The 16,055-nt window shown below is 38.6% G+C and overlaps 1 protein-coding gene, 1 long non-coding RNA gene and 1 pseudogene across 3 annotated transcripts; all 3 read left to right on the top strand.

Annotated features, from left to right (window-relative positions):
- The first annotated feature begins 1,734 nt into the window (after positions 1 to 1,734).
- On the top strand, positions 1,735 to 2,420 carry LOC141817433 (uncharacterized). Of its 2 annotated transcripts, XR_012600823.1 has the most exons (4): positions 1,735 to 1,748; positions 1,835 to 2,145; positions 2,222 to 2,260; positions 2,356 to 2,420. It is a non-coding gene; the product is annotated as an uncharacterized LOC141817433 (long non-coding RNA). The 2 variants fall into 2 exon arrangements; XR_012600822.1 differs by lacking the exon at positions 1,735 to 1,748 and having other exon boundaries at positions 1,759 to 2,145.
- A 1,140-nt stretch (positions 2,421 to 3,560) lies between these two features.
- On the top strand, positions 3,561 to 8,403 carry LOC141817434 (zinc transporter 8-like; annotated as a pseudogene).
- A 1,630-nt stretch (positions 8,404 to 10,033) lies between these two features.
- On the top strand, positions 10,034 to 15,714 carry LOC141817432 (uncharacterized). The gene is made up of 3 exons (XM_074705079.1): positions 10,034 to 11,011; positions 12,739 to 12,803; positions 15,188 to 15,714. The coding sequence occupies exons 1-2, from the start codon at positions 10,058 to 10,060 to the stop codon at positions 12,781 to 12,783; spliced, it is 999 nt and encodes a 332-aa protein (XP_074561180.1). The 5' UTR covers positions 10,034 to 10,057; the 3' UTR covers positions 12,784 to 12,803; positions 15,188 to 15,714.
- Positions 15,715 to 16,055: the final 341 nt, after the last annotated feature.

The raw sequence follows: 16,055 nt of genomic DNA, 5'->3' as shown, positions 1-16,055 counted from the left end.
AAAAAGAATAAAAAAATTAACAATTGTTACCTTCATCGATTGATGTAGAAGGCTTTACAACATGAAGATCTTCCTTCTTGGTCATAAAATGGCCAACTGTGTAAACCCCATTGTCTTGCTACAGTTTGAAAAGTACAAAAATTTAACAAACAAATATGATTTACCGAACCAAGTTCATTGTAGCCAATACTAATTGAAAAAAAGTAAGAAAGCCACATGGAAATCATTATACTCTCACAGTAGTATTAGCGATGGGGATGAAATAGATTCCAGCTAGGTAGGTGCCCTGAGTCTAAGTGCATATCAATTGAATGATTGTTTGATCGTACAATATAACATAAACAGAACCCTTATAAATTGTAATCACCATATCAAAACTAAGATAAAATAACTCAAAAAATATATAGATCCAAGATTACCCTTGTTGATATTTTCCAAGCCAAACGACACTCATAAGTACTAGATTTCCCAGTTGCAAATCATTTAAAGCACAAGGTGTAGGCCTCCCACTGTAAACAATACAGCCTACTTCAATTAGTCTCTCTTCCTACACGATCAGCTTTTCATTAGTTTTTTTAAACATGAGAGTTATTGGCTAGCTTCAATTAACAATTAAGTATGAGAAGTGGTTCTTAATGGAAACAACTAGCTGTAGAGATTTTAGGATTTCAGCTATTGCAAAATCCCATGTTTTCAGCACTGATCGATGCTTTCCATTTTCACCTTTCATTCTTTAGATTGCCATGTATATTGTCTTCGCATCTTTATTTGGAGAGCCGGAGAGGTAACTTGTGTATATAAATTTGCATTGCAAACCAAAGAAATACAGAATACAAATATGCAATCTTCCCATAGCTTTATCAATTAACAAACAATTCATGTACAAAACCAAAAGCTTTTGCATACTAATACTGTTCTCTAGTACACCATGCCTCCTGTCGTGGGCATCCACAGCGAAGAAAATTCGCATATGACCCCAAATTCAAGAATTAGCATATAATGCAAAGACCGCATGTTAGAAACGAAAGATCAATCGGAACAAAGATGGAAGAAAAGGTAAAGGCGAAGGCTTTCCCCCTCTAGGGCTCAGAATTAAGTCCTCATTGACACAAAAAAGGAACTCGCCGAAAAAGTGAAGAAAAAAGAGAGATCCACACCGATGTGACGGTCCCGTTGTGAGCTAGCGCAGTGGGTGGTGATGCAGGAACCGGAGGGCGTAAAACGAACAAGCGCTGACGCCTTGGAGCGAGGAATGGAGCGGAGCGCCGGCTATGGAGGGGGAGCAAGGAAGGCGATGCATTCACGCCGAGAGTGGGAGGAGAACGGGCAAGGACAAGCTCCATGGGATAGCATCTCCCCCCTCGATACCTCTCTCTCCTCGCTCGCTCGCTCGCTCTCTAGCTCTTAAGACAGAGGTCGTCGCCTCGCCGCGGGTGCAGGCGTGGAGACTGGGGAGTGGTCCAAAATGAAGGCGTTGCGGGGAGACTTCACCGCTTGTGATTTTTTTTTTGCGTCATCATCTTTTGCCTCTCCATTATTATACTTATATTTAAATATTTTCCTTAATGTCAATATGTTTTTTTTTTTAAAAATAGTCTAGGCAAAAGTTAAAAAATAAGAGGTATTTTTTAATTCAATTTTAAATAATTTTAAAAATATTTAATTATGAGGGATATTTTGTGGGTCACAAATTACTTATTTAACACTATACGAAGAAACTAACGTCGGAAGAATATTTGCCCTCCAAGGTTCCTTTCTCTTGCTCCGTCTCGTTCACCTCTTTTCTTCTTCTCTGATCCCCTAAAATTCATTCCTTACCGATCTCAATGACTAGGGTTTCTGCTCCTCGGATCTGAGATCGCCTCGAGTGTACATATCTCTGGCGCACCTCCTGGATTAAGGAGACGGGCACACTCTTCACCCGGATGCTCTCCTCGCGGTTGCTGTAGTTGATTCCTAACCGATCTCAGTGACTGGGGTTTCTGCTTCTCGGATCTGAGATCGCTTCGAGCATATCTCCGGCGCACCTCCTGGATAAAGGAGATGGGCATCCTCTTTACCCGGATGCTCTCCTCGACTTCGGCAACCGCGAGGCGCGGATCCTCGTTCTAGGCCTCGACAATGCCGGGAAAACCACCATCCTCTGTGAGTGACACCCCGACCTCCCTTGTTCCTTCACTGATTTCTTGGATTGTGAGGTTGATCTGGTGCTTTGTTTCAGATCGGCTTCAGATGGGCGAGGTTGTTTCTACGATACCAAGTCGGTGAATCTCTCTCTCTCTTTCTCCCTCTCCATTTTGAAGTTTGGAAGATTCCGACTGTTGGTTGTCTTGTTCCGTTTCTATTTTGTTTCAGCGATTGGATTTAATGTGGAAACGGTGCAATACAACAATATCAAGTTGCAAGTCTGGGATTTGGGTATGTCATTCATTCTCTGATATTTATTTGTTTGATCTAAATGCTTTCTGTTAGTAGGTACTATTGTCTTTAAATTGACACGGTAGATTGATCAGATTTTATTGCTACACTTGTGGTTGATGCTTAGTTAGGTTTAGATGGTGTTATCATTTCGCTTAGTGATGTTTGGATAGGATCCTAGAATGATGATGACAGGGACTCACCCTCATTGATATATTATTATTATTATTATATATAGATATTATTTGTCATTTTACCTCTTTGAAAATAAATTTTTCTATTGTGTGTACAAACAAATTTTACGTTCTATCATTTTTTAAAAAATCAGTAAATTAGATGGACATATAAAAAATATTATTTGTTTTCCATCCCTTAAACATGTATAAAAAAATATTGTAACATTTCTGTATAGAATGTGTAAATAAATTATTTTGTATATACCGTGATGAATGATTCTGTCATTTATAATTGAAAAGAAAATTTATAAGAATTTTTTCAAAAGGATATATTTTTTCCACTCAAATCTCTTAGATTCTAAAAGTTGAATATACAATGCTAACTAAATAAATATAATAATAATAATAATAATATATCTCACTCAATAAAATAATCATGGGTAAACTCATTACTTTATTAATGACTTAATCTTGGTCGGTCGCTATTTTAGTGATCGAACTAAAGTGTCACTATTTAGCGACTGCACTTTAGTTCATCACTATTTTTACGACCAAACAAAGGTTCGATCGCTATTTCAACGACCGAATCTTGATTCGGTCACTAAAATTTCGATTTTTATGTAAATATTGTTCAACTCTAAAATTAGCGATCGATATTTAAGTTCCATCGCTAATTAACGATTGATTTTTAAATTCCGTCGTTAAATAGCGACCGATTATAATTTCATCGCTAATTTAACGATTGAATATAATTTGGTTGCTAATTTAGCGACCGATTTATAATCGGTCATTAAATAGCGATCGAATTTAAATATCGATCGCTAAATTAGCTACCAAATTATAATCGATCGCTAAATCCATCGCTATTTATGATTATTTTTATAGTGAGTGAAGTTCTGTTGTTGTTCGGTGAAGCAATTAAGCGATGAAGAGATGAGGGATTCCAACGACTGGTGGAGTCTCTGACTACTCGTCCACTTTCTCCTCCTCCCTCTCTTCGCGTCCGACGAATGCGACTTCGGTGAAGAAGAGGATATCCTTGATGAGAAGGTGACCCTTCCACTTAAGATCGTCACTGCCTTCTCCATCCTTGTTTGCAGCGCGGTCGGCGTCCTCGTCCCCGCGCTCGGCAAGTGGATCTCGGTGCTCCGTCCCGAGAACAGCCCGTTCTTCGTCGTCAAGTCCTTCGCCGCCGGTGTCATCCTCACAGCCGACGTCATCCTCACCATCGCCTTCATCCACATCCTTCCCGATGCCTTCGAGTGCCTCTCCTCGCCCTGCGCGATCCGATCCCCTGGCAGAGCTTCCCCTTCGTTGGATTCGCCGCGCGATGATGGCCACCATCGGGACGCTAATGATCAACACGATCACCACCGGGTACTTCACCCGAGAGCACACCCGTGGGCGAGGGGCGAGGGGCGAGGGGCGGCGGCGGCGCGGCGGAATCGATCACCGCGGGAAAGGTGGAGAAAGGGGCCACCGACATCAATGTGGATGTGGAGGGGATGGTGTATCACGTGCATACCCATGCGACGCATAGGCATTCGAATGTCGTGGGTACAACGGATGAGTCATCATCAATGCCGCAACTAATTCGCCATCGAATCATCTCTCAGGTGCCACATTCATTTTTCAAATTATATTATTTCCATACCTTACTTAATAATTTGATTTTAAAAAAATTAATTAACGGTTAGGTTCTAAAGCTGGGAATTCTAGTACATTCCGTGATCATAGGGATTTCATTGGGTGTATCTGATGCTCCATTAACCCTAAAACCTCTCTTGGTTGCCCTAATTTTTCACCAGTTCCTCGAGGGCATGGGACTCGGAGGATGCATTGTTCAAGTACACATTGTTCAAATCTAAGCTATGAATTGTTAGTTACATGTATTATCAAATAGCGAGCCCCTACCTTGCACATTATGACCTGACATCTAGTTCTTGCACTACAAAAATAATCATAAATAGTGACGGATTTAGTGATCGAATTATAATCGATCGCTGTTTTAGTGATCAATTTTTAATTTCGGTCGTTATTTAACGATCGAATTTAAATCGGTCGTTATTTAGCGATCGAATTTAAATCGATCGCTATTTAGCGATCGAATTTAAATCGATCGCTAATTTAGTGACCGATTATAATTCGATTGTTGTATGAGCGATAGAATTATAATCGATCGCTATTTAGCGACGGAAGTTAAAATTTGATCGCTAATTAGCGATAGAAATCAAATATTGATAGCTAAAACAATGATCGAATTTATATTGGATCGCTAATTTTAGAGTTGGACGGTACATGGAGAATTTTATTGAACCTTAGCGATCGAAGTACATTTCGGTCGCTAATATTTACCGACCGAACTACGTTTCGGTTGCTATTTAACGATCAAACCTCGATTCAGTCACTAAGGTTCGCTAAAATTCTCCACATACCATCCAACTGTAAAATTAGCGACCCAATATAAATTCGGTCACTGTTTTAGCAATTGATATTTGATTTTCGTTACTAATTAGCGATCGAATTTTAACTTCCATCATTAAATAGCGACATAATTGCGTCGCTAATACAACGACCGAATTATAATCGGTCCCTAATTAAATTAGATCGCTAAATAGCGATCAAAATTAAAAATCGATCTCTAAAATAGTGATCGATTATAATACGGTCATTAAATTCATCATTATTTTTTATTATTTTTATAGTGGTAGCCACTGGAATTTTGATCTATATGACCCTTGTGGATCTCCTCGCTGCTGATTTTATGAACCCTAAAGTGCATAGTAGCGGAAAGCTTCGGGTCATAATCAATTTTGCCTTACTTACTACTGGGAGCAGGATTGATGTCATTTCTTGCCAAGTGGGCTTAGAAATAAATGAAGTGTTATATTAAACAAAACGAAAAGAAAACGAAGTGGGCTTAATAATATACTAAAGTCAAATGAAGTGTTATTTTAATAATAAATATAAAGAAAAGCTCTTTTGATCTTGATTTGGTCACTATTTAGCGATCGAAACTTAGTTCTGTCGCTAAATATTAGCAATCGAACCTTGATTCGGTCGCTAATGTAGCGATCAAACTTTGATTCGGTCGCTAATGTAGCGACCGAATCTTGATTCGGTCGTTAAAATTCTACCTTAGCTCATGTAGATATCATCTAACTCTAAAATTAACGACCGAATTATAATTCAGTCGCTAAATAACGATTGATTTTTAAGTTCCGTCGCTAAATAGCGATCGATTATAATTCTATTGCTAATTTAGCAATCGATTATAATTCGATTGCTAATTAACGATGGAACTTAAAATCGGTTGTTAAATTAGCGACTAAATTATAATCGATCGTTAAATCGGTCATTATTTATGGTTATTTTTGTAATATATACTGTTGTTGATTGTGTTTCATTGTTTTCTATTACAATTTTAAGGAGACAACATTAATCCACACTATATTTCATCATACATACATATACACAGGCGAGGTTCAAAGTGAGATCAATGATAACTGGGACTCTTCTTTTCTCTCACGACTCCGACAGGGTCATGATAGGCATTGGAATATCGCCCGTTTACAAGGAAAATAATCCCTCATCGTTGATCGCTCAAAAAATACTAGATTTTGTAGCCGTTGGAATTTTGATCTACATGACCCTTGTGGATCTCCTCGCTGCTGATTTATGAACCCTAAAGTGCAGAGTAGCGGAAAGCTTTAGGTCATGATCAATTTTGTCTTACCACTAAGAGCAGGATTGATGCCACTTCTTGCCAAGTGGGCTTAGAAATAAATGAAGTGTTATAATAAACGAAACGAAAAGAAAACGAAGTGATCTTAATAATATACTAAAGTCAAATGAAGTGTTAGTTTAATAATAAATGAAAAGAAAAACTCTTTTGATTTTGATTCGGTCACTATTTAACGATCAAAACTTAGTTCTCTCGCTAAATATTAACAACTGAACCTTGGTTCAATCACTATTTTTAGCGACCGAACTTGATTCGATCGCTAATGTAGCGATCGAATCTTGATTCGGTCGTTAAAATTCTACCTTAACTCATGCAGATATCGTCCAACTCTAAAATTTGCGATCGAATTATAATTCGGTCGATAAATAACGATCGATTTTTAAGTTCTATCGTTAAATAGCGATCGATTATAATTTCATCGCTAATTTAGCGATCGATTATAATTCTACAGCTAATTTAGCGATCGATTATAATTCGGTCACTACTTAACGATAGAACTTAAAATCGGTCACTAAATTAGCGATCGAATTATAATCGATTGTTAAATCCATCATTATTTATGGTTATTTTTATAGTATATATTGCTGTTGATGGTGCTTCCTTATTTTCTATTACAATTTTAAGAAGACAACATTAATCCACACTATATTTCATCATACATACAGGCGAGGTTCAAAGTGAGATAGATGATAACTGGGGCTCTTCTTTTCTCTCACGATTCCTGTCGGAGTCGTGAAAGGCATTGGAATATCGTCCGTTTATAAGGAGAATAGTCCCTCGTTGTTGATCGCTCAAGAAATACTAGATTTTGTAGTCGTTGAAATTTTGATCTACATGGCCCTTGTGGATCTCCTCACTACTAATTTTATGAACCCTAAAGTGCAGAGTAGCAGAAAGCTTCACGTCATGATCAATTTTGTCTTGCCACTGGAAGTAGGATTGATGTCACTTCTTGCCAAGTGGGCTTAGAAATAAACGTATTGTTATACTAAACGAAACGGAAAAGAAAATGAAGTGGACTTAATAATATACTAAAGTCAAATGAAGTGTTATTTTAATAATAAACGAAAAGAAAAGCTCTTTTGACTTTTCGCAATCATTTCCCAATTGATTCAGCGAGTAATTTATGTATTAATTTGTCATTTTAGATGGTAAAATGCTTTGCAAAATAATCATTAATTAAGGGTGTTTATGATACATTGCAATATTTTTATTATAATCAGTCGTTGTTTTAGTAACCAATTTTTAACTTCGATCGTATTTAGCGATCGAATTATAATCGATCATTATTTTAACGATCAATTTTTAACTTCGATCACTATTTAGCAACTGAATTTAAATCGATCGCTAATTTAGCGATCGAATTATAATTAGTTGTTATTTAACGATGGAAGTTAAAATTCAGTTGCTAATTAGCGACGAAAATCAAATATCGATTGCTAAAACAGTGACCGAATTTATATTAGATCGCTAATTTTAGAGTTGGATGGTACTTGAAGAATTTTAGCGAACCTTAGCGACCGAACTACATTTCGGTCGCTAATATTTACCGACCAAACTATTTTTTGGTTGCTTTTTAATGATCGAATCTCGGTTCAGTCACTAACGTTCGCTAAAATTCTCCATGTATCGTCCAACTTTAAAATTAACGACTCAATATAAATTCGGTCGCTGTTTTAGTGATCGATATTTGATTTTCATTGCTAATTAACGATCAAATTTTAACTTCCGTCGCTATATAGCGATCAATTATAATTTCATCGCTAATACAGTGATCGAATTATAATCGGTCGCTAATTAAATTCGATCGCTAAATAGCGATCAAAATTAAAAATTGATCGCTAATAGCGATCGATTATAATATGATCGTTAAATTTATCGTTATTTGTGATTATTTTTATAGTGGTAGCCACTGAAATTTTGATCTACATGGTCCTTGTGGATCTCCTCGCTGCTGATTTTATGAACCCTAAAGTGCAGAGTAGTGGAAAGCTCCAGGTCATGATCAATTTTGCCTTGCTACTGGGAGCAGGATTGATGTCACTTTTTGCCAAGTGGACTTAGAAATAAATGAAGTGTTATACTAAACGAAACAAAAAGAAAACTAAGTGGGCTTAATAATGTACTAAAATCAAATGAAGTGTTATTTTAATAATAAATGAAAAGAAAAGTTTTTTTTATTTTTTTTCGCAATCGTTTCCCAATTGATTCAGCGAATAATTTAGGTATTAATTTGTAATTTTAGATGATAAAATGCTTTGCAAATAATCATTAATTAAGGGTGTTTATGATACATTGTAATATTTTTATCTGTTCTACTCGTCCAACTATGATCATCTAAGTCTTTGATCACATAAAATTTTTTTGTAAGATTGAATCGATCACTCTTAACATTAAATGATAGAAAAATTTTGTAAAATAAAATCGATCATTCTCATAATTAATTGAGTTAAATTAAATTATTAATATCAATTAAAATAAAAAAAATAAAAAACAAGCAACCAAATCTCAACGAAAAGATAGCTTAGAAGCTTTGCCTACTCTTCAAATCATTGCTTGTGGACCATGTTTCACTACACATCAAACCAAAAGGAAAAATATTTTTATAATATTGACCGATATTATAAAAAATAACATGTAATATCATAACATTTATAATTTATAGTTACTATGATATAATAATGATTAATATTAATTAAAAATAAAATATTTATATTGTAACATTTATAATTACAACTATTATACCGTAATATTATTAGTATTGATAATAAAAAGATAAAATCATCATTTTAACTATCCCTTACTATTTAAAAGAAGATAAATCATGTGGATTTTATCTTTAGCAATAATAGCACTTACAAGGGATTGAGACAAACAATAGGGTATTTTCATCCCGAATTAATCTATTAGCAACAACATATTATATGAATGTGTCTATATATTAATAATCATAAATTTTAATTAATATAATATTATATTATTAGTATTGATTAAAGTATTTATATTATAATTATTAATAATTTTAATAATTAAAATATACTAAAGCGAAATGGAATATTATTTTGATAATAAATAAAAAACTCTTTTGAATTTCTTTTCCCAATCGATTCAATGAGTAATTTATGTATGTTAATTGCTTTGCAAAATAATCATTAATTAAGGATGTTTATGATAAATTACGAATTTTTGATACTCTTTTGTACAATCTCTTCTTCAATCCTAGGAAAAAAATAGATTGTCTTTTAGGAACCTTTGGATACTTTCGATCTGATTTTCGTCATTTTAAATTTTAGAATTGACTTTCACTGTTTTTTTATAGTAAGAGTCAATCATATTATTAAGTAAGACTCACTTCATCCTTATTTATATCGGTTTCAGTTACACTCAAGGATCAGATTTTGAGAAAAAAAAATTATTGATAGGCGCTTATATTTCTCCGGCTGAGCCGGGGACAAGGACAAAATTCATCAAATTAAATCAGTAAATAAGAAATCCCCTGTTTTTTTTTTTGTTGATCAGGCAACACCTAGATTTGAACTGGAGATCCCCTACCTTACCACTTAGCCATGTCGTCAAATTTGATTCAAATTTAAATATATATATATATATATATATATATATATAGGTAAAAAAAAAAAAGGATTCATCCATATTCTTTTACTAAAATTCTATTAACATTTCTATCGATCGCCGATGTAATTACTCTTCGTCGATCGCCATGGCCGCCTCCCCCGCGGCCACCGACGGCGATGGTCAGCTGCCGATCTCGAAGATATCGATCTCCGGCCCCGCCCTCTCCTCCATCATCCAGCGTTTGACGTCTGCCCCTGGCGACGTCGACGGTCTCCTCTTCGGCCGCGTCAGCCACCTCCCCGCTCCCGACCCCCGCGACGAAGATTCCTCTGCGGACTCCGGCGCGGCCTCCGACTCCTCTGTGTCCGCTATAGTCACTGGCCACCTCTGCCTCCCTTCACCTTGCTCCTTCTACGACGCGCTCGGACGCCTCCATCTGCCGTCCCTTCGACGCGCCGCTGCGTCCTCTGGCCACCCCGATGGCTCCTTGCTCGGGTGGTTTTCCGGACGCCGTCGATCCCCTCTACGCCCCTCAATGAGGGAGCGCGCTGTCTCTCTCTCCCTCTTTGGAACCCTAGCCCACAACGTCAACGGCGCAGAAGACGCTCCGACTGGACCACCTATTGGATCTCCGGATCTCCTCCATCGCCCTTCCGTTTTCCTCCTTTTGTCCTCCTCCTCCGCCACTAGGAATCAAGCGGTCCATACCCACGAGTACAGGGCGTTCGCGCTCCGGCCGAGCAGAGGAATCCTCGAGCCTAGATCTCTATATATTGTGAATTTAGGCCCGGCATTTAGGGCGCAGTATGGTTCGTTCTCGTCGGAATCTCCTTTGCCATGGATGCCTTGCCAAAGGGGATCCGAGGATGGAAGCAAGAGAGAAGGGGAGAGCTCGAACCATCTCGGGCATTTTGCAAGAGAGCAGCAGATGCTGGAATTGTCTACAGAAGGCTTCTCTGTCGAAAGATTGGGGAGGCTTGTAGGACCTGTGGCCTCGCAGTACACATCGGAATTGGAAGATTTGTATGGAAGGAGGCTGCTTAAACTGGAAAGTTTGGCAAGGCTCGTGGAGGAGAGTTCAGCTAAGATTCTTGTGCAGGTTGTATTCGTATTCTCTTTTCATAACTTGAGCTCTTCTTTCAGGCAGGCTTCTCAGTTTGATTCTTGTTGCTAGTCGCTATTGCCATATACAACTACTTGCGAGTTAATGCTTAACTCTTAGCTCAGTCAAACTATCATTCTTAACTTTATCTCAAGCAAATGAACCATTGATCTTAACTAATATCCTCAACAGTTTGTGTTTAAGTTTTATCTATGACTTTATGGTGCAAATTAACACTTGATGTCAACAGTAAACAACAAAATTGGAATCTTTATACGCAAACGTACTTCTTAAATTGTAAAGTTTTGCTAGTCTTGTTGAGGAGAATTCAGTGAAGGTTCTTGGGCAGGTCTTATTTGTTCTCTTTTCATGTGCATGAGCCTTTCTACTTTCAGGCAGATTTTTCAGTTAGATTTATTGAGCAGGTCTTATTTGTTTTTTTGTTTTGTGCTTGAGCCTTTCTCCTTTCATGCAAAATTATCAGTTAGATTTCTTGAGCAAGTCTTATTTGTTCTCTTTTATGCGGTTGAGCCTCAGTCCTTTCAGACAGATTTGTCAGTTAGATTTCTTCAGCAGGTCTTATTTGTTCTCTTTTTTATGTGCTCGAGCCTCTTTGATTTCAGGCAAAATTTTCAGTTAGATTTGTGTATTTACTCTTTCCATTCATGTGATAAAAAGTATGATTAATGCTTGTCTCATATTTCAGTCAGACTAAGATTTTACCTTTTTGTTAAGCAGATGAATTATAGACCTTAACTACTATCTTCAGCAAACTTGTTTAAGTTTTAGTTTGATTTTATAGTGCAAATTAACTAGTTGACATGATCCTTGAGGAGATCATTATTAGTAGCTTATATTTTGTAAAAAAAGCAATGATTATAGCTAACAATCCAAGTTTGGTAGTTTCAGAATATGTTGATTGGTTATCCGAAGACTAGGGCAACCAAAAGAAAAAAAAAAAACAAGTCAATGAAATGGAAAATAATTTAATAATTTGAATACTATTGCTCATATAATCTTGCATAAAGCTAATGGGGATGAGATTCATGTCTAGACCTCCAATAGTTAAACACAGCTTGATGATGATTTACTTGTAATAATAATAGATCTGATGACGGATGAGGATATCTGGATCGGACAGACGGTAATCTAGAAGAGATTGATATCACTTTTATGGTCACTATGAGGCTATGGTAGTAGCTTAAATTTTTTCATAGTGATACTGAGAAGATGATTTGGCTTCTGCAAAAGATGATTGAGTTCAATAGTAAAGGAAGTGTGTGTATCTTATCCACAACAAATACAAAACACCAATTGTTGAATAGTGGAATCGAACAAAAGATTTACTTCCAGAAAATAGGTGATTGAGATCACCTGTAGGATATGGAGGTAATCTATCCACAAGCAATACAGTTATCATTGATAACCTGATCTGAATAAAAGCAGCAATCTGTATGCTTTTTCTTCAAGTGTTTCTAGAGGAAAATGGTAGTAGCAGCTTTATGTCTTCAATCCAACTCTTTGGGATTGTGAAACTTTGTTATTTTCGGGTAACCTGTTGCCTTTGCAGTTTCCTTAATTTTGACCTGAATTCTTTGTGCAGTGACAGATGCCTGTCTGTTTTTTGATCTTTTTTTTCCCACATTAACTTTCTGCTACATGTGGTTAGCATAGACATCTTTTGATGGAGATGCCTTTTGTTGAAAGGTTTTCATTTTTTCCAGGAAAACCAGCTTTCGGAGTTTCGAAGCAGGATGGAATTGGACTGAGAATCTTCATGTACCAAATGGTAACTTATTGGTATATTTTATTGTCTTTTCAATTCTCTTCTGTAAAATACCGAAGTTTCTGGACTTAATTGAAAATAAGTCTAATAGTATTGGTTTAATGGGTTTGGATCATACCCGTTAATCTAAACCCAACCGATAAGAAACCCACAGTGCTCCCTTAAATCGCAATCTCGCGATCTCCGCCTCCTTCCCAATCGCGAGCTTCTTCATCGCGATCCCGACTGACCTTCGCCTCTCTCACGCGATACCGAGCCTTCTCAGCGCCGCCGGCGTTCGCCCCTCCTTCGATCGCAAGCTTTTCTCAGCTGCTGTCGCCGGTGAGTTTTCCTGTTTCCTAGTGGTTGGTTTCGCCGATTTCTTGTTCCCGATCTCGCGACGCCTCACTGTCGATTCTCGATCGCGACTGCTTCATCTCTTTCTCAGACGCGTGAGCACAGCTGGGGGCGAGGTTGAGCGAACAGGCGACGACCAAGCTTTGGCCGATGAGTTTGTTGCTGCCTTGTGGTGGTGAGCCGTTGAGCAGAGGCGGTTCGGCGCAGCTCTAGCGGCGGCGGTGAATCGAAAAGGAAAGGGCTGATCGGTAAGGGATTTTATTGGATTCTTTTGAGTTGTGTTTAGTTTGGGCATGGATCTAGGGTTCCATGGCTTAGATCTTGTTAGTTTTCTTCCCCTGCACAGCCGAGTGCTGCCTCTATTACCTTTGCCAGATTGAGATCCAGCAGAAGCTGCCGGCCAGGCTCATTGCCATTGGGGAAGAGCTTACCCAACCGAGCCAAATAGAATCGTCTTCTTGGTTGGTGAACAATGGGTAGATGCATTTCTGTATTTGATTTGGGTGTGATTTAAGCTTTGGCTTGTGATTTGTTACAGGGTTGGGTGAGCCCTAGACTTTATGAGCTGTTGGGGAATAATTGCTTCTGCCGGTGGATTTTTGAGCTCGGCCAGGTGAAGAAGTATAGGGATTCAGATTAAAGGTGAGTTCCTTTGTTGATCTAGTTTGATTGGTTGCGGTTATTTGGGTTTATGGCAGTGACTACGATTACACGCAACCTATCTTGGCAGGCGGGTACCTTGACTTGTCTTCTATAGATAGGGCTTACAGATATGTGTAAATTGCTAGATTCCAGTAATTATGTTTCTGCTCATTTGGACTATACATGCTGCTTGGATCTGACTTTGTTATCAGTTACACATGCTTATATTCTGGTTATCAGTTATTTCTTCATCTGGATATCATCTGATACCTTTATGTTTAGATATCTGATACCTTTGCCATGTTTAGATATCTGATACCTATGTTTAGATTTTACCTATGATACCACCTGATACTTGTCCATATGCTTTAGTTGGATTTATCTTGCTCTGTATCGGTGTTTATACTAGACGTGATACCTTATATCATTCTGATTATGGGAGCATATGACATGGACTTGTAGATGGATAGGTGGTGCATGGATCATACTGATGGATATGCATTTGGATATATGCTGCATGGACTAGTGTCATACATCATGCTTGCATATATTGCATAACTGACGTGCGGGATTCCATTGTTGTTGAGTCCGGCGTCAGTTACATGCGGGCTACCAATCAAAGGGTGTGTGTAATTGCATGCCTAGCGATTATTGGCGTTCTGTTCCTATTTTAGTCGAGTCGCTCCTATTATAGCAGCACAGGTGTAAGTCCGTCGCTTGTGTATGATTTACACACACAATCCACTCATGGGTTAGTGGAAACCTTTAGATTGGTGCATACTTGCCCTGACAGGAGCTCCCGCTAGGCCACCCAGGATAGTGGTTTCGTAGCGTGGTAGCATACAGGGATCCCTCCTCTGTCATTGTGACCAGGAGATGAGAGCTTGCTCGCCCACTTATGATTTGGGTACCAGGATAGGTGTACACCTTGAGGACATCCTGTCCACTCGGTCACGCAGGAGCAGTGACGACAGAGTGCACAGAGGTCACAGCCCTACCCACGCGACTCCACCACTGTGGATGAGTGATCTGACGGGTTAGATTCCCACGCGACCTCGCCGCTAGAGGGGTGACCGGTCTGACTGGCGTCAGGGGTGACCAGGACATGCATTGCATCATGTGCATACTGCACTATTGCATTTGTTTGTGATTGTTGCACTTGTTTGATGCACTTGGATGACATGCATGCACAGGATACCTATGTGTTGGTTTGGGGATTTCCTTTCACCTTACTATTGTTTATCGGACTCTGGTATGTACAGATCTACTGTTATTCAGTTTTCTACCTTATTTACCTTCCAGTAGACTGTACAGCATGTTATTACTGTTGATAGCTTTATACACATATCTGCTAGATACCCGCTGAGTTTCTTTTGGAACTCACCCCGTTTACCTGTATTGTATTTCAGGTTGATGCCGTCTGGAGAGCTGCACTGCTAGTCCCGAACTATTGAGTTTTTGGTTTATTTACTATTCCGCATACATGTATTCGAACTTATTGGATTTCTCGATGAGTTTTCCACTTGAGTACTTAGTTTTCCGCTGTCGATATATTTCTGATTTCCATTTCGAGTTGTTTATCGAATTCTTGTTCGGATTTGATATATATACATGCGTGGTTGTGATATTACAGTAGGATGTGTTAGTGACCGTGTGGGTCACATTTATTTCTGTTATATATATAATCCATAGCCTGTTATGGATTGGCCGTGTGGGCCTTATTATGTGTATGTATACAGGGAAAGTCCATTGTTACAGGGGAGATGCTGCCGAAATTTCTCGGAAAGCCGTCTCCCGGGGCGTAACAATTTAGTGGTATCAGAGCGTAGTTTTACGTTCTATTCGGCGTGTTGGATTTGTGGTTTTGCGTCTCGGAGTTTACGGAATTTTTCGGAGTCATAGTGTGATCGATCATGGGACTAAGCAGTGGCAGAACATCTCCAGACAGCAATAGGTAAAAATTATTGGTTTCGGAATTTAATACGGATTGTAATATGTGGGGTAATATTTTTAACAGATATGCCTCGCGACGGTCGTGCTACTTCGCGCGGACGTGGGCGAGGACCACGTGGACGACCTCGTAAGAGGGGACACGATGATGTGACGGCTGATCTACCGGAGGGACCTTCACATGCGGCTGCTTCTTCTTCTTCAGATCCCTCAGTGGGCGCTGATATACCTCCTGCAGCCACTACGGTACCTCCAGTGATCCCTACTCCGGTAGCACCTACTCCCGCAGTACATGTGGCTTTCCAGGCAGTTCCTCCACCTGCAGCG

The sequence above is a fragment of the Curcuma longa genome, unplaced genomic scaffold, assembly GCF_044706935.1.
Source record: "Curcuma longa cultivar G26 ecotype Majalengka, Jawa Barat unplaced genomic scaffold, ITB_CL_G26_1.1 contig_20524, whole genome shotgun sequence".
In the NCBI taxonomy this organism is placed as follows: domain Eukaryota; kingdom Viridiplantae; phylum Streptophyta; class Magnoliopsida; order Zingiberales; family Zingiberaceae; genus Curcuma; species Curcuma longa.
The sequence above is the reverse complement of the archived record's forward strand: the minus strand, read 5'-3'. Positions and strand labels throughout refer to the sequence as shown.